General features: G+C 34.6%; 2 protein-coding genes across 2 annotated transcripts in view; one reads left to right on the forward strand and one right to left on the reverse strand.

Annotated features, from left to right (window-relative positions):
- Nucleotides 1-7288, forward strand: part of LOC123670424 (zinc transporter 2-like) — a 36722-nt gene extending 29434 nt beyond the window's left edge. Inside the window, exons 3-10 of the mRNA XM_045603923.1 lie at nt 220-324; nt 403-523; nt 768-947; nt 2148-2259; nt 3698-3835; nt 5298-5429; nt 5670-5778; nt 7143-7288. Coding sequence (XP_045459879.1) covers nt 220-324; nt 403-523; nt 768-947; nt 2148-2259; nt 3698-3835; nt 5298-5429; nt 5670-5778; nt 7143-7288 — 1043 coding nt within the window. The remainder of the gene's footprint in view (nt 1-219; nt 325-402; nt 524-767; nt 948-2147; nt 2260-3697; nt 3836-5297; nt 5430-5669; nt 5779-7142) is intronic.
- A 6248-nt stretch (nt 7289-13536) lies between these two features.
- Nucleotides 13537-23629, reverse strand: LOC123670432 (myrosinase 1-like). Its single transcript, XM_045603931.1, has 9 exons — nt 23533-23629; nt 22648-22754; nt 21278-21470; nt 20190-20361; nt 19577-19787; nt 15962-16056; nt 14981-15283; nt 14370-14611; nt 13537-13749 (listed from the first exon to the last, which is right to left on the reverse strand). The coding sequence occupies exons 1-9, from the start codon at nt 23574-23576 to the stop codon at nt 13641-13643; spliced, it is 1476 nt and encodes a 491-aa protein (XP_045459887.1). The 5' UTR covers nt 23577-23629; the 3' UTR covers nt 13537-13640.
- Nucleotides 23630-24065: the final 436 nt, after the last annotated feature.

Here is a 24065-nt window from a genome sequence, read left to right on the forward strand (position 1 = left end):
TTGCGTTGTATTATAATTTGTATAAGTATTTGTTTGTCAATTCGTCTGTCTTTATTTAATTCTTGAAATTAATTACTTTTTATGTTAATTCGGACTAATATTATATACGGCTAGCTGTTACGTCCACTATCCATACCTTATCTGACTGTGAGGATTTTGGAAGAAAAACTAAATAGGTTATGGTCTTTATGATAACGGTTTGTTTGTTTTCATTTACAGGTCACTGCCACAGATCGAGAAATGAAGATATAGATAAGAGAGCTAGAAGAAAACTAATAATAGCTAGTGTGTTATGTGTTATATTTATGATAGGCGAAATAGTTGGTGAGTTCGAATCAGTTACATGTTCCAGTGTTTTAGTTGATTGTTTTTAGTCACTCATATCATGTTTTGTGCTTTAAGGTGGTTATATATCAAACAGTCTGGCGATAGCGACGGATGCGGCGCATTTGTTGACAGACTTCGCTAGTTTTATGATATCGTTGTTTTCGCTTTGGGTAGCGAGTAGACCCGCTACGAGAAGGTACTTAACTACATTTGTTTTGACATTATGTAAAGCTTTAACTGATACATAATGATTAGCTTATCGATATCTTTTGAATTATTCATAAAGAATATTCGAGTTGATAAAAAATCTATGATGGAAATGTTATTAAACTAATTATTGATGAAATTAATCTTGCTCGAAATTTCAGAAAGGATTTTTGACAAATGAACGTTTGTAGTATCCTTAAAATACAAACGTGAAAATCTATTTGCTTTTCCAGAATGCCCTTCGGCTGGTATAGAGCAGAGGTTATAGGTGCTCTAACGTCAGTCCTTTTGATCTGGGTGGTGACAGGGGTGCTAGTATACATGGCGGTGCAAAGAGTCATTTACAAGGAGTTCGAGATCGATGCAACTGTCATGCTTATCACTTCCGCTGTCGGAGTTGCTGTCAATCTTGTGTGAGTTATTTTTAATTGGAGGAATATAACCTTACTTGCTCTTGAGTGCCCATGCCTTTTTTTATTTAAATTTTAATTTTCAAGTTTTGAGGCGTATTATTTTCAACATTGCATTCGAATTACGAACTAAAGCTTATTTTCTCTATTTCGATGGTGAGTCAAAAACTGACCGTGAGAGATATATATAATTATATAATAATAATAATTAGAATAATTATTAGAATTAAATTAAAAAACAATAACTAGAATAATCACTTACGACTATGGTTCTTTTTTTTTTTGTTTTTCTACATGCTCCATTAATTTTATAATGCACTACATGCTTTATAATTTACATTGTGTGACTTACATTGTTAATTTACCGCATTGTCGACGGCCACTCTCATTTTTCTAAACCAGCGCCCGCCGCCAGTTTCGCGAGCACATCCTCAATAACATTCGCATCCCTATTATGGATCGCCATTTTGAGGCTGTTCTCGAGAAAATATAACCTTACTTGCACTCACTTACTTTTTTTTAAAGAGTAACTAAGGACTTTCTCCTCGATTCTTTTCAGCAGAATCTACATTCTGAATCGGTGGTAGCTTCCATTTAAACAAATATAATTGTAATTGTGAAATGACGACTTAAAGTGCTTTAGAAGTCTACTAAAAAGACTTCTCTACTAAAAGACTTTTGATTGATTTGATCTTGACTTTATTTTAAAAGCTGAGGCATATTTGAAATCTTAAATTATGACAAAAATCCTTTCATTGTAAATTATAACCGTGCTTTCGCGCTTATTGGACGGTTTATGCAGAACTTTTACACACACACACACAGACACACACTTCAACCTATCACAGTCCACTGCTGGACACATGCCTCCCCAAGTTCGCGCCAAAAATAGCATGAACTCATGGGGGTTTTGGCCATAGTCACCACGCGGGCAGGTGGGTTGGTGGCTAAAGGGCTCACTTTGTCGCACCGAAGACGCGAACAGAACTTTCATTCTTAATTTATTTACTTTATTAATTAATTAACGTTGTCTGGACACTTCATTAGACAACCTGTCAGATATATGTCGATATGTATTATCTTGCATATGTACTGGATCATTTTCATTAAACACGCGAGGGTATATATTCATTACGCCGGATCTCGTAATATTAGACAAGTGAGGTAATAGACGAGTAAAAAATGAACCTACTCTTTTTTCAGTATGGGCCTAACTTTACATCAACATGGTCACAGCCATGGTGGCGGCGGTGGTCACGGCCACTCTCACGGCGGAAACAATCCCGTACTCAATAACAAAGTAAGTCGGAATTTCGTGAATAATAAATGTTGGCATGGCAATTCCCTGAATAGTTGCCTTATTTAGTGTTATTCTGTTCTTCTGTAACTTTCTTATTTAGATTTATTATAATCCATTCTGTAATGTTAGAAAAATTTAAAAGTGTTTCTTTGGTACGATTTTTTTTATCACACAGTCACAGAATTGGCTGTTGCGATTCATAAGGAACAAATGGTTAGGCCATAAACATGTTTGTTTTTGTCTGTACTTTTGTCTCTTTATTCTGTTTTCCGTAAGAAAAAGGACTAAATTATTTTACCGAGTGCTGTTGAGGAAAATTAATATCTGTTTGTGTGAATTTGAATAACAATCAATATTCATGTGAATATACATAATATTGTTATGAATATATTCCGTGCGAGTGATAGCGGCGATTGTGCTCCTGGGGTGAGTAAGGTAGCCAGATTTCATGGGGAGGGTTAGCGGTGTATAACATCGACAAGTAAAACAACGCAGAAAGACGAAAAAATAATCAAGTAAACACGTATTATTAGAGATAACTCAAAAAGTGAACGTTAGATACGCTATTGATCAAATTTATATGAGAAGATTCGGTTTTGATTTCGATTAAAAAAATCATCATCAAAATCAGTATCCAGCAAAAAATTATGAGATAACACACAAAAAAAAATACAGTCGAATTGAGAATCTTCTCCTTTCTTGGAGTCGTTTAAAAAACTAGATCGTAGGTTTAAGCATTCTTTGGTTTGACGTCACAGATCATATTATGTAAGTGTGAATGTGTGCAGATGGAGCACGTAGTCTTAAGGCCTGTGTGAGTGTATGTGTGTGAGTGCAGACGGAGCTCGTAAGCTCAAGCAGCGTCCAGTGAAATGTAGTAGTATTGTGTTCCTGTTGGTGAGTATGGTGACCAGAGCTCCTGGGGGGATTGGGGATAGGGCCGGCAACGCGCTTGCGATGCTTCTGGTGTTGCAGGCGTCTATAAGCTACGGTAATCGCTTACCACCAGGTTAGCCGTATGCTTGTTTGCCGACTTAGTGATATATAATTGTGTTTTCTCGCAAACGAAAAAAAAAATCGACTTCAATTGCATCGACGAGTAATAAATACAACGTAGATGGACGAAAAAATAGTCAAGTAACTACGCGTTATCAAAGATTACTCAAAAAGATAACTCAAACTAGGGATATCCCCTTTCTAACAAAAAAAGAATTATCCAAATCGGTACATCCAGTAGAAAGTTATGCCGTATAATACAATATAGTTCGACGAAAAAAGCGTCAAGTAAAAACGCATTAGTAGATATAACTTGAAAAGTAGTTGTTAGATCTCAAATAAATTTAAATGGGACCAATTGACACGCGCCACCTTTCGATTTAAAAAAATTGTCAAAATCGGTCCACACGGTCAAAAGTTCTGATGTAACATACATAAATAGTCGGAGCGGCCGGAGCCGGACGCGGAGAGCGGGTCGCCGCAGCCCGGGCCGCGCGCGCAGAACATCAACGTGCGCGCCGCCTTCATCCACGTGCTGGGCGACTTCCTGCAGAGCTTCGGCGTGCTGCTGGCCGCCGTCGTCATCTACTTCCAGGTTACCCAGCACCCTTGGTCCACAGCTCGCATGACATCGTCTGACTGTCTTAAACTCTCTCAACGAACTATAATTTGGGTATCTTTAAATCAAGAGTGAATAGGCATCTTCTAGGCAAGCGCGCTCCACCTTAGGCTGCATCTTCACTCGCCATCAGGTGAGATCGCAGTCAAGCGCTAGTCTATATATGAAAAAAAAAAAAAAACTTGGCCCCTATGTTCACCATTCCGTCCAAACTGTCCGTTTCGCTCCCAAACCCTTCGATTTGTAACATCTCGTGTTTGAAGTTAAATGATTTGGACCTATACTTTTACGTCATTTAATGAAATAACTTTTTTCGGATTTTATCGCGGTTTATTAACTTTTGATTGCCGACGTTTCGGATACTTTACAGCAACCATGGTCACGGGAGGACCTCCCAGAAGTTAATAAACCGCGATAAAATCCAAAAAAAGTTGTTTCATTAAATGAGTAAACTTTGCGTTAACATTAGAAAACGTGTTTGGCATTTTTAAAACTCCCAATATTTCAATAACGTTGCAGACGGTCACGGTTATGAGTGACTCCAACGAGGGGTTAAGACTAACTATAAAAATCTAACATGTCACTTTTTAAACTGAACATAAGAAAAATAATCGTCATAGGTACCGGGATAAAATGGCCTGTGACGATGTCCACGTCACTCTTGAAGTTAATTGTTGAAATAAAATTAAACGAAAACTAAATATAGCTTCTGACATGTATATGTTATAAGCAACACAAATAAAATAGCAACAAGAGAATAGTAGATTATTAACCAAGAGGATAAAGCAGTATCTTCTGTCGCGGGTGACGATTTAAATCGCGAGCGTAACGAAGGACTCGAGGTTTACTCCCGAGCGTAGCGAAGGTGTTAAAAACTTAAATCACGAACGAAGCGAGAGATTTAAGACGAGTCCTGAGTGTAGCGAGGGATTAAAGTTCACCCAAGACTAAGACAGCTTTATCAACGAGGAAAATACTCTACTTTTCGTACCATTTGCGAAAAAATTAACACAATAATAATATGAGATAAGCATTTATTAAAAATAATGACAATTAAAAGTAAAAGTTAACATTCGAAACATTGGTCCAATTATTGATAGAGAGTTATTTTATTCAATAACCATAACTGCATAATAAATGCGTATTCCTTTTTCAAAAAGATGTATAATGCTTTATATACAAACTCAATGGTGTAAACACAGACGTAGTTCAGTATAAATTTCGGTAAGTATTCCAAATTTAAATCACATTCTCCCCCTAGAGGATGAATGAAATTCAGTACAATTTTCTTTCCCTGTTTTTAACAGATTAAAAATGACTATTGTTATGTTCGCTTTTTGTGGCATAGAATGTCACCTTTTTGAGCAAGTGGTACGAAAAACATATTTTTTAGTTTTACCCAAACTTGCTAGTCTTGTAAGTGTAATTTTATTTCCAGCCCGAATGGAACTTAGTGGATCCAATCTGTACGTTCCTGTTCTCGATACTGGTCTTAATAACAACGTTCAACATCATCAAAGACACGCTGTTGGTTCTGATGGAGGGATCTCCTAGAGATCTTGATTTTCAGGTAAAGTATTTGCATTTTTACTATGCTCTTCTATATTTAGATGACATTTTTCTTCTATCCTCACGATTGACAAGATTATAAAGTAGGGATAAGTGTTATTGAAAATTTTGCTAGAAAAGGTTCTGGAGACCATGTTACTGATAAGGTCAAGTGAAATATATTCGTATTTTGTCATAGTCCAAAAAATTAATATTAAAAATTAATAAATTAGTATTAAATATTTAATATGATTTCTTACAGGAAGTTGCAAACACCTTCCTATCTCTGCCAGGTGTTGTCAGGATCCACAATTTGCGTATGTGGGCACTCTCCTTGGACAAGACTGCGTTATCAGCTCATCTTGCTATACGTAAGTATTTATTGTAGAAATTTAGAAATAAGGAAATTGTTTATGTACTAGTTAGTACCTGTTCACTTTGAGACAATTATGGTCTTTGGATTTATAAGAGGAAAAACTAATTACATTTATTTTTCGATACGTTCTCACTTATTGCAAAAATCCCTTTCACATGTCAAGTACTACGGCATTAAAATTCCTAATTTGCAAAATATTCAACATTCATTTTATTGAGATGCCGGTGATTTACAGCCGCTGAATTTTCGGTGCTAAAAAAACGAGTGTGCTTTAGACCAGACGACTGAAGTAAAACTTCTGCACAATAGTCTTGCACAATGTCTTAGAGATACGAAACTTAACTGGCTATTAGAGTAAGAGGGAAAGAAAAATGTGATGTCATGGGACACCAGGTAGGAACGAAGTTCCTTCGGATAGTATAGAAGCAACACAATTTGAAAAAAAAATGTTGAATTTTATATATATTTTCTAGTTGTTGATTTATTTTATTTTGTTGATTGGTTTTTAATTAAGTACATAAAAGTATTTAGGAAATTTAGTATTTTAGAAAATAACAAATACCGTAAAATAAAATAAATCAAACAAAATAATAATAATAATAATTCAAAGTATTAAGTGAAATAAAAAACATGTCTTTATTTATTTTTGTCGACAGTATAACATTACATAAATAATTTTAAAAAGTTTACTAGTAATATTTTAGTTTTACAAACGTCAAATTATACAGTCGTGTGACTGATATTACGTCACTTCCGTTATATATTTTTCTTACGGCTTTAGTATCACATTTTTTTCAGTTCGCTCGCCCAACCAAATGTTAAGCCTGCCGTAAGGAACTTCGTTCCAAAATGTGTGCTCGCACGTCCCTCTCTTGCTCTGTTCGCCTTGCCCGATCACACTTTTTGTCACGCATTCTCTAGTTTTGGACGCCGCGTTGGCGCAACGGTTACAGTCATGGATTTTACCTGTTGCGTTGGTGGTTGCGGGTTCGATCCCCGCACATGACAAACATTTGTATTGTCCATACAGGTGTTTGCCGTGGTCTGGGTGTATGTGCAGTCCTCGTGGGTCTCCCCACCGTGCCTCGGAGAGCACGTTAAGCCGTCGGTCTCGGTTGTTATCATGTACATCTGATAGCGATCGTTACTTGTAGCAGGGAATATATCCGCCAACCCGCATTGGAGCAGCGTGGTGGATTAAGCTCTGATCCTTCTCCTACATGGGGTAAGAGGCCTATGCCCAGTAGTGGGATATTACAGGCTGAAGCGATAAGCGATTGCAGCTTGAGAAGCTTACCCCCCAAATCAAGCGTGCGTAAGAAGTTTGACTACAAAAGTCTAATGATATAATTGTTCTAGGAACGGGTGTAAGTCCACAGAAGGTTCTAGAGCAGGCGACACGGCTGGTTCACGAAAAGTACAACTTCTTCGAAATGACGCTCCAGATCGAGGAGTTCAGCGACGGCATGGAGGAGTGCGCGCAGTGTAAGATGCCTCAGGCTTGAAGTAGCTAGCGACTGAGTAGAGGCTGTATTGTCTGTGTAAATTTAGCGTATTTATATCAATTATAGATTTCACTCTATACATAGCGACTGAATATGAAATTCGTCCAAAATATTTTCCTGCAAAACTTGATTTGATGATACCGTGTTTTGAAAGTTCCGATATTTCGGTGACCAGTTGCCGTGGTCACGGGTACCCTTGTTATCCGTAGAAGTCCCATAGAGTGTTTGTATATTTAATGTTTTTATAAAGTATTTAACTGCTAACTACGGTCTTTCAAACTCAGTGGGTCCTGTAGGTGCTATAGATCACGTTTCACATAAAAAAGTCTAAAAATTTACTTGTCTTAATGTACGAGCTACTCTCTCATTGGACGGTTTATGCAGAACTACCTCACCAACAACTCGTGCAGTAAGACAAAGTAAAATTCAAAAAAGGGTTCAAGGGCTTTTTTTAAAGTTATATATAACACCTACGGGATGTCGTAACGGTAGGTGAAACACACACACATTTTGGTAATATTTACCTTTCCTATTAGTAACATTACTTAATTAAATGATTTAGCGAATATCCACGGTGACTCGTAATATTTTGTGTTGAGTCACTCATTACTTGGGTTCACTCATTTGTCTGAGTTCTGTAATATTGGACAGAAATTACCAGAGTTATTAGCGAATTTTTTATGCCTAAATTCGGTGTAATTATAGTTTTTTGTTAGGCACATTTTCTTCTAATTAGTAATAATTTATTAAAATTATCAAATTAAACGCAAACTTTAGCTTGTAATTAACTTTAAACGGAAATAGAATTCGTCGAGACTTATCTGTCTTCCGTTGCCAAAAATATTTAGACCTCAGTAGATTTTAGTGTAGCCGTTCGAATTGTATCCGATATTAAATTCAGTGATAATATTTATTCATGCTTTTATCTTTTAATTGTATTTATTTCATATTCTTCATCATTTAAAAAAAAATCTGTAATGCATATATTTGCTTTATTATAGTAATTTTTAATAATCATTTGATAATGTGTGTAAACCATACATACCGCCATATAATTATTAAACCAGTATTAATGTTTTAGAAGATAGTGTGTATTAAATCACATGCTTCTTACGTATTTAACGGTTGAGAAAATATCAAGTATTTTCAAATAACTAAAAAAGTAATTCGATGGTTCATCATTTAAATGTAGCACTTGTTCTTATAACAAGTTAGTTTAACGTAACGAAACTACAATTTCTAAGCATATCCTTCTAAACATAAATATTTCTAAAGTTCTTTTTCTTAGTTGTCTTTCACTCATATTTTTTTTTAAGTTGTCTCTCACTCAATTTTCAAGTTGTCTTTCACTCAATTTTCAAGTTGCCCCTTTCTTCTCATAATAAGCGTATTGATATTTTTATTAAATAATATATTAAATAAAAATCAGGTAACGACGTCAAAAACATAGTGCGGGAAAATCGTCCTGTTATTATTCGAGATGTGAACAGATAGTCCAAGGAATTATTGGTTCTTTACGAATGAACGTGGACGACGTGGTTTATATTACACGTTATCACATTAAGAACCAGAAAATTGTATTTTATGATACGTGTACAGAAAACGCGCGTTTTATAAACGCAGCCTAACTCAGTTTTAGTATTAACTCAATATCAATATTCCGTATTTTAAGTATAAAGATTATAATTGTTCGTGATATTTGAAATATAAAATCATCTAAAGATTCATACACGCACTTATACACCGTTCGTAATTTATACTAAATGAAAGAAAATGAAATAATTTCAAACTTGTCACCTTATTTGTCACTTTAGTGATGTGCTTGTATATCATAATGTGTAAGGAAAGAAATAATTCACTAAAAGCTTATTTTAAGTGATAAACGACAACAAGCAACTCTAATTTCTGATTGCTATATTTATATTTAATATCGAATAAGACTTCTAAATTTAACGGTTCGTAACCAAAACGTATTGTTCTATGATTATAGGAACCGGACTTAGAATGTGTTAATAAGTTATGTGTTAATAACATAATATAGCGAAAGATTGTAATAAAATTGTAGCGCAATTTGAAATTTTGATGTTTTAATATAACGTATGAAATGATCATAGTTAACTATAGTTATTTCATACATATAAATATTCCTTACAGGGTATATTTAATAATAAAATGTTAATACTTTTATTTTATATAAATACAACGTCAAGATATTGTAATATTTCACACTGTTAAAAGTTAATTTAATAATTATTATAATATGTAATTCGTGCGAAAGTGGCCTTTCAAACTGTCTTCCTGTTATTATTAGTTTTAAGGATTTTTAATAAAATGTGTTGATGAATATTATTAAGGCTATTTTATTTTACAAAAAAAATATTAATATTAAATTAATTCAATTAAATTACAATACAACGCCTTTGTACATTCCTTTTTTTGTTATTATTATTATTATTATTACCCGACTGCCAAGGAAGGGTTATGTTTTTCGCGCGTATCTTGTATGTATGTATATTTGTATGTAATATTCTTTACTACCTCATATTTCCAGAACCACTGAACGGATTTACATAATTGAGGTATTTTTAGGTTCGTCTTAGCTGCCCAAGTGTTCTTAGATAGGTGACCTTAAAAAAAATTAAACATGGCGGCTGCGCGAAGCCATTGTAGTTAATGTAAAAAAAAATTTTTTTCTCGAATACTACAATATGGGTATCAAATTAAAGGGCACAATACAAGGATTTTAAAAAGGTATATCATGATTATTAATACCGTAATACTAATAAAGAAATACAATATTAAAGTTTAAAAAATGTGGACTTTGCTATTTCCCACGCCTATACCATGCCAAACTCGCCTCCTAGGCGACGATCAACTTCGGGGTGTAGCCTTTCTAATAAAATACAATGGTTAAAAAACATACAATTAAAATTACAAATAAAAATTAATAAATGTCACACCAATTTACAATTACATTAATAAAATCAATAACAAATACATAATACCAAATACAAACAAATAATTTTAATAATAATTTCATTATATTAAAACTAATAGTTGTTGACTTAAGCAGTCGCCTATTTGCTAAAGGTCAGGCTTACGTTGCTTTGAGCAGAGTGAGATCTTTCTCCGGGCTTGCTATCAGTTCTCTTGACCCTAAAAAATTACCCTTTAAAATTACTTAATCAACCACATGATGTAAACTGTTTCAATGAATTGAACCGATTACGTAATTTGTCTGACTAAAAAGACATAAATAAAATAATTATTAAAAAGAAAACAAAAAACCCGCCTGCGTGAAGAACAACTAATAGAAAATCAACTGAAAAAGCTGGAACAAGATAAAAATTCAATATGCACACAAAGTCAGCGAAATAAATAGAAACAATATCAAACATTTTGTGCTGTACATTTAAAATACATATATTAATACGGTAGTCCTTCGAAACTTTATGCAACGTCGTAGATAATATGCAGTCGGAGGCATGAAATTGAAGGATAAGTCAAATCATTCTCTCTTTGTGCATGTCTCCGACTGCATGTTATGTACGACGTTGCATAAGGTTTCGAAAGACTACCGTATTATTATAATTTAAATGTACAGCACAAAATGTTTGATATTGTTTCTATTTATTTCGCTGACTTTGTGTGCATATTGAATTTTTATCTTGTTCCAGCTTTTTCAGTTGATTTTCTATTAGTTGTTCTTCACGCAGGCGGGTTTTTTGTTTTCTTTTTAATAATTATTTTATTTAACTTTATATATAACAACTACGGGATGTCGTAACGGTAAGTGAAACACACACATTTTGGTAATATTTACCTTTCCTATTAGTAACATTACTTAATTAAATGGTTTAGCGAATTTCCACGGTGACTCGTAATATTTTGTTTTGAGTCACTCATTACTTGGGTTTCAATATCATTTGTCTGAGTTCTGTAATATTGAAAAGAAATTTAACAGAGTTGTTAGCGAATTTTTTATGCCTAAATTCGGTGTTATTATAATTTTTTGTTAGGCATATTTTCTTCTAATTAATAATAATTTATTAAAATTATCAAATTAAACGCAAACTTTAGCTTGTAATTAACTTTAAACGAAAATAGAATTCGTTGAGACTTATCTGTCTGCCGTTGCCAAAATTATTTAGACCTCAGTAGATTTTAGTGTAGCCGTTCGAATTGTATCCGATATTAAATTCAGTGATACTATTTATTTATGCTTTTTATCTTTTAATTGTATTTATTTCATATTATTCATCATTAAAAAAAACTAATGCAAATGTTTTGTTTATTAAAGTAATTTTTAATAATCATTTTATAATGTGTGTAAACCATAAATACCGCCATATATTTATTAAACCAGTATTAATGTTTTAGAAGACAGTGTGTAATTAAATCACTTGCTTCTTACGTATTGAACGTTTTAGAAAATATAAAGTATTTTCAAATAATTAAAAAAGTAATTCGATAGTACATCATTTAAATGTAATTATTGTTCTTATAACAAGTTAGTTTAACGTAACGAAACTACAATTTCTAAGCATATCCTTCTAAACATAAATATTTCTAAAGTTCTTTTTCTTAGTTGTCTTTCACTCATTTTTTTTTTAAGTTGTCTCTCACTCAATTTTCAAGTTGTCTTTCACTCAATTTTCAAGTTGCCCCTTTCTTCTCATAATAAGCTTATTGATATTTTTATTAAATAATATATTAAATAAAAATCAGGTAACGACGTCAAAAACATAGTGCGGGAAAATCGTCCTGTTATTATTCGAGATGTGAACAGATAGTCCAAGGAATTATTGGTTCTTTACGAATGAACGCGGGCGACGTGGTTTATAGTACATGTTATCACGTTAATAACCAGAAAATTGTATTTTATGATACGTGTACAGAAAACGCGCGTTTTATAAACGCAGCCTAACTCAGTTTTAGTATTAACTCAATATCAATATTCCGTATTTTAAGTATAAAGATTATAATTGTTCGTGATATTTGAAATATAAAATCATCTAAAGATTCATACACGCACTTATACACCGTTCGTAATTTATACTAAATGAAAGAAAATGAAATAATTTCAAACTTGTCACCTTATTTGTCACTTTAGTGATGTGCTTGTATATCATAATGTGTAAGGAAAGAAATAATTCACTAAAAGCTTATTTTAAGTGATAAACGACAACAAGCAACTCTAATTTCTGATTGCTATATTTATATTTAATATCGAATAAGACTTCTAAATTTAACGGTTCGTAACCAAAACGTATTGTTCTATGATTATAGGAACCGGACTTAGAATGTGTTAATAAGTTATGTGTTAATAACATAATATAGCGAAAGATTGTAATAAAATTGTAGCGCAATTTGAAATTTTGATGTTTTAATATAACGTATGAAATGATCATAGTTAACTATAGTTATTTCATACATACAAATATTCCTTACAGGGTATATTTAATAATAAAATGTTAATACTTTTATTTTATATAAATACAACGTCAAGATATTGTAATATTTCACACTGTTAAAAGTTAATTTAATAATTATTATAATATGTAATTCGTGCGAAAGTGGCCTTTCAAACTGTCTTCCTGTTATTATTAGTTTTAAGGATTTTTAATAAAATGTGTTGATGAATATTATTAAGACTATTTTATTTTACAAAAAAATATTAATATTAAATTAATTCAATTAAATTACAATACAACGCCTTTGAACATTCCTTTTTTTTGTTATTATTATTTTTATTATTATTACTATTTTTTCTCACTTGTTTCTTTTTCTTTTATGTTACTTGTATTGTTTTTGGTTGTACAATAAAGTATATTTGTATTGTATTGTATTGTACAAACTCAAATCATATTGCTCCCAACAGTGTTGTATTTCAGTGATGAGGAAGGTCGCTAGGGCTGCTAGGGCTCCTGGGGGGGGGGGGGGGGGGAGTAGGGATGGCAAACTATAACTAGATATATCTGTATAGACTACGTATTCGTTTGCCTACCGCACGCTTTGTCAAATAAAACTTCTTTACGCACGCTTGACTTCGGTAGTAAGCTGGTGAATGCGTGACGAAATCATTACGAAAAATGTGATCGGGCGAGGCGAACGGAAGCCGAGAGGGAGATATAACTTAGTGAAGATAGAAAGTTTTACTTTAGTCGTGTGTTCTAAAGCACATTCGTTTTTTTTTTTAACTATAAATTATAATAAGTCTGTTAATAAGAAAATAATAAAAAAAAAACAAACTTGTAATAATTATTAAGCAATAAAGTGGCATAAATAAAACATTAATCTACACTTTCTTAACGTTTATAATATAAGACATATTATTATTGATCAGGTAGTATTATAAGCATTTGGTACGACTGACTCTGCCATAGTATTCACTTGACATCCTCGGCGTTCTAGTCTTGTTCGGAGAGTCGAAATCAACTTTATACAAACCGAAACATTCTCTGAAAATGAATAAAAACAAAAAACAATATTTAGACGATGAAATAATAATTGTTATCAAAAATTACCCAAAAAGTAGTCATTATATTTAGATCAAATTTTGATTAAAATAAGAATCATCAAAATCGTTACAACCAGTAAAACGTTATGAGGTATAATAAAACGTACGTCGACGAAAAAATAGTCAAGTAAATACGCATTATTAGATAATATAACCCGAAAAGTGCCAATCAGATCTTGATTAAATTTAAATGGGATTTTTTTTCTTTCGATTAAAAAAAGAATCATCGAAGTTCGCCAAGTAAAAAGTTCTGAGCCAACATACATAAAAAATACAGTTGAACGAAGAACCTCCATTTTTGGAAGTCAGTTAAGAAAATTAGTTACATTAAAAATCATGATAAGTTCATCACTCATCATCATCACCACTTCAGCCTATCGCAGTCCACTGCTGGTATAGGCCTCCACAAGCTCGCAACAAAAATGTCGTGAACTCATGTGCTTTGCCCCATAGTCACCACACTGGGCAGGGTTGGTGACTGCAGGGCTCTGTCGCACCTAAGACGCTACTGCCCATCTTCAGCCTGATATGATGGTAACAAGGTAAAAAACAAAAACTCACGAGAAACCGCGTAGCCATTCGTAGTTGTCCATCAAACTCCAGTACGTGTAACCGTACACATTGCAGTTATCCTTAGTGATAGCCGCGTGCACATATTTCAAATAATCTCTGATGTAATTAGTACGTCCTTTGTCCCGTAAACCTCTTTCAAGTGACACGCCATTTTCAGTGATTATTATCCGAGGGTTGTTATATGCCCGTTTTATCCAGTTCAATGACAATCTGATGCCCCATGGAACAACCTGTAGGATCGTTTTCAAATATTGCAGTATAGGCATACTAAACTAGATAAAATTACAAAAAATGGACATTAGGTTATTTGTTATTCAGATGACGATGGAAAGATTCAAGTACGATTTCGACTAATCTTCAATCTCGAGCGTAAAAAAACTAAAACCACTCTTAAAGCAATAGAACAGAAATAAGGGTTTGATATAATTTATGGGGAATAGTGTTTGTAATAATTGGAGTTTTTGTTGATTTTCCCAGTTTTATAATTTAAAAAGCTTGTGCAAAATAGGATAACCCTCAAAAACTATAGTTCAATAATTATGTTCCCCGACCTAGGATTCAAATAATAATTATATTGCTTGTATTTCTAAGCACTTAACCTTCAACCAAGTTGAATTAGTCTTCGGCCAACTTGACTTCTGCGATACTAAGCCACCCATATCAGCATAGTAAGACGGCTTAGAAGAGATCTTTTTTTTGCTCTTGGTGATCAGGTACGTCGTATAATGATTTAAGCCGAAGAAGTCGGCTGAGCCGCGAATCATTTCTATTTCTTCTGCAGTAAAGTGTGGAAGACGAGAGCGGCTGAAACCTTGTATTCTTGATATTGTATCGATTCTTTTTCTCATTACTAATGGGTAATCCCCGGGTTTAGAAAATATAGCATGTGCGAACCAACCAATCTGAAATAAATAAATTATAAAAATTCAAATTATACTTTAATGAAGTGTGTATTTAGGTTGAAGTAAGTTTTATCGTGATTTCTTATTTGTTATGTCCTTTTGGTTCTTAAGTGAAGGTATCTATACAAATAAATAAAATTGGAGTGTCTGTTTGTAACATTAAAATAACTGCTTACTAAATGCATATGTAAGTGTACACGATACGTACACCAAAATGACATTTTTTATAATTTTTGTCTGTCTGTCTGTCTGTTTATTCTGGCTATCTTTGAAACGGCTGGACCAATTTTGACGAGACTTTCACTGGCAGGCTGATGAAGTAAGGAGTAACTTAGGCTACTTTTATGTTAAAAATTTATTTATTGTATAACTTTGCGGGCTGAACAATAACTATTTTGTTAAATTTCACGCGGACGAAGTCGTGAGCACAACTAGTTTAATATATTATAGTCGTCACCAATAGAGTCAGAAGTAAGAAGTCTTTAAAGAGAATTTTAAACCGTTTTTGTTGTTTTTATTGATGAAATGAGACATTTTAACATCTTTGCTTTAAACGACTAACTGAAGGTAGCAGCCCGACTTGGTAGTACCTCGGCCTTACAGAAGATAATAATACTGCTTTCAAGCAGTGTTGTGTGTTTTATAGAACGTATGTTTGTATGATCATGTGCTACTTACAGAGAATTGTCTAGCCGTTTCAGCAGCTATTATATCATCTGCCAAAAGACTGGAGGGTGCACGCCACGAAAAATCTAGTGTTATTCCAATGCTCGCTGTTAAGGAAAATTTTATAATAAAATATTTCGCATATTAACTAATATATTAAATTCTCGTGTCGCGGTGTTTGTAGTTAAACTCCTCCGAAACGGCTTGACCGATTCTCAAGAAATTTTGTGTGCATATCGGGTAGGTCTGAGAATCGAACAACATCTATTTTTCATATCCCCAACTTATAATGGTTAAGAGGGTTAATAAAATATGAAATTTTGTGTGCATATCGGGTAGGTCTGGGAATCGGCCAACATCTATTTTCGAGGGGGGGGGGGGGATCGAGAAGGTTAATAAAATATATGGCAAAACAACGTTTGCGGGGTCAGCTAGTATATCTATCTATAATCTATAATATATATAAAAGCAAAAGGTCACTCATCACGAAATCTCCGACACTATAGCACCTACGAATTTGAAATTTGGCAGGTAGGTTCCTTATAGGGCGTAAACATCCGCTGAGAACGGATTTTACGAAACTCGACCCCTAAGGGGGTGAAACGGGGGTTGGAAGTTTGTATGTAAAATCCTATGTTTTTTAAGTAAGATACTTGAAATTTAAAATGTATGGTCTATAGATGGTGAGAAAATGTCCAAATAATGTATCTTTAGAAACCATCTCCCTTTTGGGGTTAAAACGGGGGATGGTAGGTTGACTCACTCATCACAAAATCTTCGAAACTACGGTCTAGTTTTGGCGTGTTGGCATGTTGTTTGCTAACACGCCAATACACCAATGCGCCAACACGCCAACACGCCAATGTGCCAATACGCCAACACGCCAATACGCCAATGCGCCAACACGCCAATGTGCCAATACGCCAACACGCCAATGCGCCAACATGCTAATGTGCCAATACGCCAACACGCTAACACGCCAATACGCAACACGCCAATACACCAATGCGTCAACACGCCAATGTGCCAATACGCCAACATGCCAACACGCCAATAGGCCAACACGCCAATGCGCCAACACGCCAATGTGCCAATACGCCAACACGCTAACACGCAAATACGCCAACACGCCAATGCGCCAACACGCCAATGTGCCAATACGCCAACACGCTAACAGTCCAACACGCCAACACGCCAATACGCCAACTCGCCAACACGCCAATGCGCCAACACGCCAACACGCCAATGTGCCAATACGCCAACACGCCAATACGCCAACACGCCAATACGCCAATATGCCAACACGCCAACACGCCAATGCGCCAACACTCCAACACGCCAACATGCCAATGCGCCAACACGCCAACACGCCAATATGCCAATGCGCCAACACGCCAACACGCCAATGTGCCAATACGCCAATGCGCCAACTCGCCAACACGCCAATGTGCCAATACGCCAACACGCCAATGCGCCAACACGACAGGAAGCCAACAAAAATAACAAACCTGTTTAATAACGAACCGTTATTTATGATATTATATCTGTCCAGGTCCGGAAGAAGCCACTTCGCCATCTAAGGACATCATGGCAGGACAGGAAATTGACTTACCCTTTTTGCGCTTGATAAAGCTCCAAAAAACTTTAGGGTTTGAAGACAAAGTTGTTTCCAGGCTATTCAAATACAATTTACAGTTTAGATTATGAAGCTTCGCGCAACGCTCCCTGAGCAACATAAAAGTAATTAAATCACGAGGTTTGCCATTTTTACGATATTTAAATTTTTCATTGATGACTTTTATCAGTGCTGCAGAAAACCATAGCGGATATTTACTAGACCGTGTTTTGGATTTGGGCACATGTTTAGCAATGATAATTCTCAGAACAGCAATCATAACTCGACAATTTCTTCTCCCAAGAATATTACTGAGGGCACTTGTAATTTTGTCATAGTCAGCTTTGTTCTACAAACCTAACCCCAATACAAGATTCGAGCTTTTCCTGAAAGTTAATATTAACGGAAAACTCAATAGAAGGGTGTAATGGTTCTATCCCGGAAAGAGGGTCCTTGCTTTCGCTCAATTGGGAGATAACCAGAGAGCTAATTACTAGGTCTAAAACGCGATTTTTATTATTTTTACAACAGTTATACTGTGCAAGAGCATTTAATGACATTAAATAAGTTATCATGTTATTCAACAAATTATTCGTTGTTATCGGAGTCAGTGCAGGGCCAGTCGTCTAGTTCCAACACAGACCACCCAAGTTAAAATCCCCAAGAACGATTATGTTAAAGGAGCTAAGTTTATCAATTATATGATTTGTATTTAAAATGAAGTGTTCCAAGATATGTTTCTGTACCGGTGGGGGAATATAAACGGTGCAAATGTACAGATAATCAGTTTGACCATTGGTATTTAGCAGTTCAAGTTTAACCCATAAATCCTCACAGTACGATATACAATTTATGTGGAGTAATTGTGAGATTTTTCCCAAATAGGAAGGCAAACATTTTAACCTAAGTGTATTAATATAATATATGATATGATATTTGAGAGCCAATTCATTGACGAAAGCAATCTATAAAATATTACGCTACAACGATTAATAAAATAAAAATATTCCAAAATCGAAAAAATGTATCTCTTTTCGTAGCATAACAGATGAGATAATATAAAAAAAAATTATCCCAACTGTTATGATAAAAATAAGACATGATAAATATTTATAATATTTTATATACAACTAGGTCGCCAAACAAGAGTACGGCTCACCTGATGGTAAGCGATTACCAGAAGCATTGCAAGCGTGTTGCTGACCTTACCCCGAATCTCCCCCAGGAGCTCTGGTCACCTTACTCACCACAGAAACACAACAATCATTTAAAACGAAAAAGGTCCAATGAAAATAAAAAAAATACATTTAAGTTGTTACATAGCGAGCAATGAACACTTTGTGAATGTCATAAACAAAAAAAAAACTGTATAATTATTATTTTATTTATTTATTGACAATTGACTTATCTCATATATAAAATTCTCGTGTCGCGGTGTTTGTAGTTAAACTCCTCCGAAACGGCTTGACCGATTCTCATGAAATTTTGTGTGCATATTGGGTAGGTCTGAGAATCGAACAACATCTATTTTTCACACCACTAAGTTAAAAGGGGGGGGGATTAAGGGGATTAATAAAATATATGGCAAAACAACGTTTGCGGGGTCAGCTAGTATATATATATATATATATATATATATATATATATATATATATATATATATATATATATATATATATATATATATATTAACTTAGGTAAGGACTAACTGAAGGTAGCAGCCCGAGTGGGGTACCTCGACCTTACAAAAAATTACAGCTAAATAATACTGCTTTCAAGCAGTGTTGTGTTCCTGTTAGTAAGGTGATCAGAGCTGCCGAAAGGAATTGGGGATAGGGTCGGCAATGCACTTGCGATGCTTCTGTTGTTGCAGACGCTAATCACATGCTATCAGGTGAGCCGTACGCTTGTTTCCTTCTAGCTATAAAGATGGGAAAATGGGGGCTAAACATATTTTAGCTACAAAGATGGGATAGGATATAATTTTTATTTATACAAAAAAAAGTTCTTACTCATGAGTTTCGCTTTGAATTCCCTCTCATACATTCGATACACCATTCCGTGTGCGCGAAGGACGTTGTGTGCACAGAGATAATCCGCGAAGCCGCTGGCTTCGATAGTTTCAGGCGCTTCACGCCCTCCGTACCCTTCTTGACAGAATGATAATGGTTCATTGAATGTCACCCAAGCACCGACTTTTGAACCGTAATTTTGAAATAACACCTAAAAGAAGTGATATTTACGAAAATATCTGTCAAAGTATTTTATTCTCCTACTGCAGCGAAGCCTAAAGGGAAACTTATGTAATATGATAGGCTTATTAAAAAAAAAAAGATTTTGTGTTCTCTTGCATTGCAGTAACTCTTCACTCTTTCGTACAAGAAAATTCATTCAGATTTTCTTCCAGCATTAAGCCATTTACTCTAAATATTTTGGAACTTTAACGACTATCGCCGTAAAACAAATATTAATGGCCTACGTTGTTTCTGTTTCTTTTAACCTTTACAGAGTTTCAGATTGAAATTTCGATTGTAACATGCCTTTAGATTTTCTTAGTCATTTCTAGCGAGATCGTCGCACTACAAAACAAAAAATTACTTCAAATAATAGCATAGAATCACATACTCTAGCGTAATCCACGAAGTAGTCTGCTATCATAGGATTTGTCCAGCCACCGAAGTCTTGGAGGTACTGTGGTAGGTCCCAGTGGTACATGGTCACCATTGGTTGAATGTTGTTGCGGTTTAGCTCGTCTATTAGCTCGTGGTAGTACCTAATACCATCCTCGTTTACGTTACTGTAAAACAAAACATGATATTTTCTTAGATTTATTTTGATTCAGTGCGTTTACACGAATGGTTCGTACTAGCTGTTATTATTTTTAAGCTTATCAGGTTTATTAAAATATTTTTGAAGTAAAACTTGGGTATCTTTAAATCAAGAGTGAATAGGCATCTTCTAGGCAAGCGCGCACCACCTTAGGCTGCATCTTCACTTGCCATCAGGTGAGACGCACGCTTGACTCGGAGAGTAAGCTGGTGAATGCGTGATGTGAGTGTTACGAAAAGTGTGGTGAGAGCACACTTTTTTTTATTTAGTTACGTGTCGTATATCTAAGACACAGTGCAGGCCAATTAACTAAAGAAGTTTTACTTCAGTCGTGTGGTCTAAAGGATACTCGTTTTGTTCAGACACAATAATAAAAATTTAATAACCGCGCATATTTAAGTATACCTATGGTTTGTATTAAAAATTGGAGAGAAATTTGAACAGTTTGGATAACTCCTAAATGTATGAGATTCATGCTAATTGAAAAGTATAAACAGTAAATTATAATAATATGCTTGCTTTTAGAATTTATCGAAGTCCAGGAAATCATTTATATCTATTTGTTAAATTAATTTTGTTATGATAATATTTGATACTAGCCTGAAAAAAAAACCCGATTTTGAAACATTCTTCATTAGTGCTCCGCGTCTATTGATTTTAGCGTGATGATATATAGCCTTTCTCGATAAATGGGCTATCTGACACAATGACAATTTTTCAAATCGAACCAGTAGTTCCTGAGATTAGCGCGTTCAAACAAACAAACAAACTATTCAGCTTTATAATATTAGTATAGACGACATATATTTTAAAGTTCTTTTAACTGAAGATGTGGCAAAACATTTGTAACATTAAAGATTTGTCTATTTAATGATAGCCCATACTTGGCCAGACCATTCGGGAGAATCCTCGACCAGGCTATGGAGAAGCGATAGAACTGTATTCCCAATTTGACCAAAAGTTGCACATCCTTCTTGAAGAGATGGTAAGAGTCAGCTGCGACGTCTGGATTCTTGCGATCGACTATTCTTTCTGGATGATCGTGGGTCAAGCTATCCCATATACTCGGGCCTTTACCTATTTTATTTAAAAACAGATTAATAAATAACAATATATTGAAATGCATTCTACAACAAGCGATGAAGTAAATGAAAATACTTTAAAGTTTCCAACCCTTCTAGGTGGAGAAAGAGGACTATGTTACAGGTTCAGTTGTAATCGTGAAAGATAGTAAAATGAAACAACATAGCTTATGATAAAAATTTCATGACACTTGTCTTGGAAGACTTTGTGGTTTCATATTTTATTTTAACTGTAGTATCTGATTTCAAATATCCATATAGGCCCTATCCGCTTTAATCACTTTCGCACACTCTAATGATTGCATTCTCCGTGTAGGACAAGGTTTGGAGCTTAATCCACCACGCTGATCCACTGTGGGTTGGTGGGTGTGTTCCTTCCTATGAGTAACGATCACTATTAGGTATTTATTATAACAATATAAAAACAATTTTACTATTAACTTTTAACAGAACGAAGTCTGTCCGGGCAGCTAATTCAAAATGAAATTCATATAATTTTTTACGCGAATTTATGAATATATTATATTTAACTTTGTTGTCAATGAACTCGCCACTCTCATTTATCAAATGGACAATATCCAGAGTCTTGCACTAGAATTTTATCAAATTGTAGATTGTAGTGACTGAATTGTTTACATTGTTTGTTTTAGAACATAAAGCAATTATTTTTATAACAATGTTACTCATTCTGAAAAAAAATATATTTTTTTTTTATGTCACTAGGTCGGCAAACAAGCGTAGGTACGGCTCAACTGATGGTAAGCGATTACCGTAGTTTATAAACGCCTGCAACACCAGAAGCATCGCAAGCGCGTTACCGACCCAATCCCCAATCCCCCCAGGAGCTCTGGTCACCTTACTCACCAACAGGAACACAATACTGCTTGTAAACAGTATTATTTTGCTGTGATCTTCTGTAAGGTCGAGGTACTACCCCAGTCGGGCTGCTCCATATTTTGAGCAGGAAATTCCTGCTGTTCCCTACCTCAGTTGAGTATTATATATGTTGAAATTTGTATTTTGTTTTGTGTGAGAGAAAATAAAATAAATATTTATTTATTATTATTATATGCACATATATATATATAATTTTAAGAGCTTTGTGATAGATTCATATCCGTCGTACAATTTTCCATACATATTTTTTTACAAAAAAATGCTTAACCTTGTACCTGATACATTCCAAGCTCCTTCAATTTGATAAGCGGCAGTTGCTACGCCGAACAGAAAATTATGTGGAAAACATATTTTTTCTTCATCTACACCATCTACATCAGCTCTGAAAAGATGTACATATATAACAATGTAATTGATAGTTATATTTATTCAATAAAATTGCTTGTGACTTTAATGTTTAAAGAGGATTGATTAAGTGTCCTCAAAACATGGTTATACTTAAAACTCATCAATGATATTCAGTTTAGAATCTATGTGCTATCTTTGGTGCTGCGTGGCTACGGCACCAAATAATATATCCACCCCTCTCTTCCCGTGGGTGTCGTAAGAGGCGACTAAGGGATAACACGGTTTCACTACCACCTTGGAACTTAAGAAGCCGACCGATGGCGGGATAACCATCTAACCGCTGGCTTTAAAATACACAGGCCGAAGACGGGCAGCAGCGTCTTCGGTGCGACAAAGCCACCCCTGCGGTCACCAACCCGCCTGCCCAACGTGGTGACTAAGGGCAACACACATGAGTTCAAGCATTTTTGGCGCGAACTTGTAGAGGCCTATGTCCAGCAGTGGACTGCAATAGGCTGAAATAATGATGATGGTGATGATTAGAATCTATGGCTGTTTAAATAACTTAAACCTCCTATAAAGTTATTTTTCTTTTTAATATTAAATAACTGTTGCAATACTTATTAAACGAAGTGAGTTGTTATAAAAAAAAATATCTACAGTTTTAGTTTACAATAAAATAAAAAATGAAATTTTAATTTGTTTTATTCATCAAAACAGTGGTAAAAATTACGTAATTAAAAAGTTACACACTGACTTTAGACAGAATGTGATGTACTAGGACACAATAACAACATAGGAAGTACACTCACACGAGAGCCGCGAACAATGTGATAAAAACTTTCCAAGATTGCATGTCAACAAGCTGGCGGGTCGGGTGAGACTGATCGCTCGTTGACGTTGTGTGTATTGTATACAAATACAAAATAATTAATTATACATTCATAGCGTCAATGACTGACCAAATAATTGACCTCTCGTATTCCACTAGACTTTGTTTTTTTAATGTATATTATTTACCTCAAAACTTTTTACTGGATTGACCGAGTTCGATGATTTTTTTTAATCGAACGGTGGTGTCATGTGATCCCATCAAGATCTGATTAGCACTTTTCGAGTTATATCTAATAATGCGTATATGTATACTTGTCTATTTTTTAACCGACTTCCAAAAAAGGAGGAGGTTCTCAATTCGACTGTATTTTTTTTTTTTTTTTTTTATGTATGTTACATCAGAACTTTTTACCGGGTAGACTGATTTCGACAAATTTTGTTTTAATCGAAAGGTGGTGTGTGCCAATTGGTCCCATTTAAATTTATTTGAGATCTAACAACTACTTTTCGA

This window comes from Melitaea cinxia, chromosome 1, assembly GCF_905220565.1.
Source record: "Melitaea cinxia chromosome 1, ilMelCinx1.1, whole genome shotgun sequence".
Classification (NCBI taxonomy): domain Eukaryota; kingdom Metazoa; phylum Arthropoda; class Insecta; order Lepidoptera; family Nymphalidae; genus Melitaea; species Melitaea cinxia.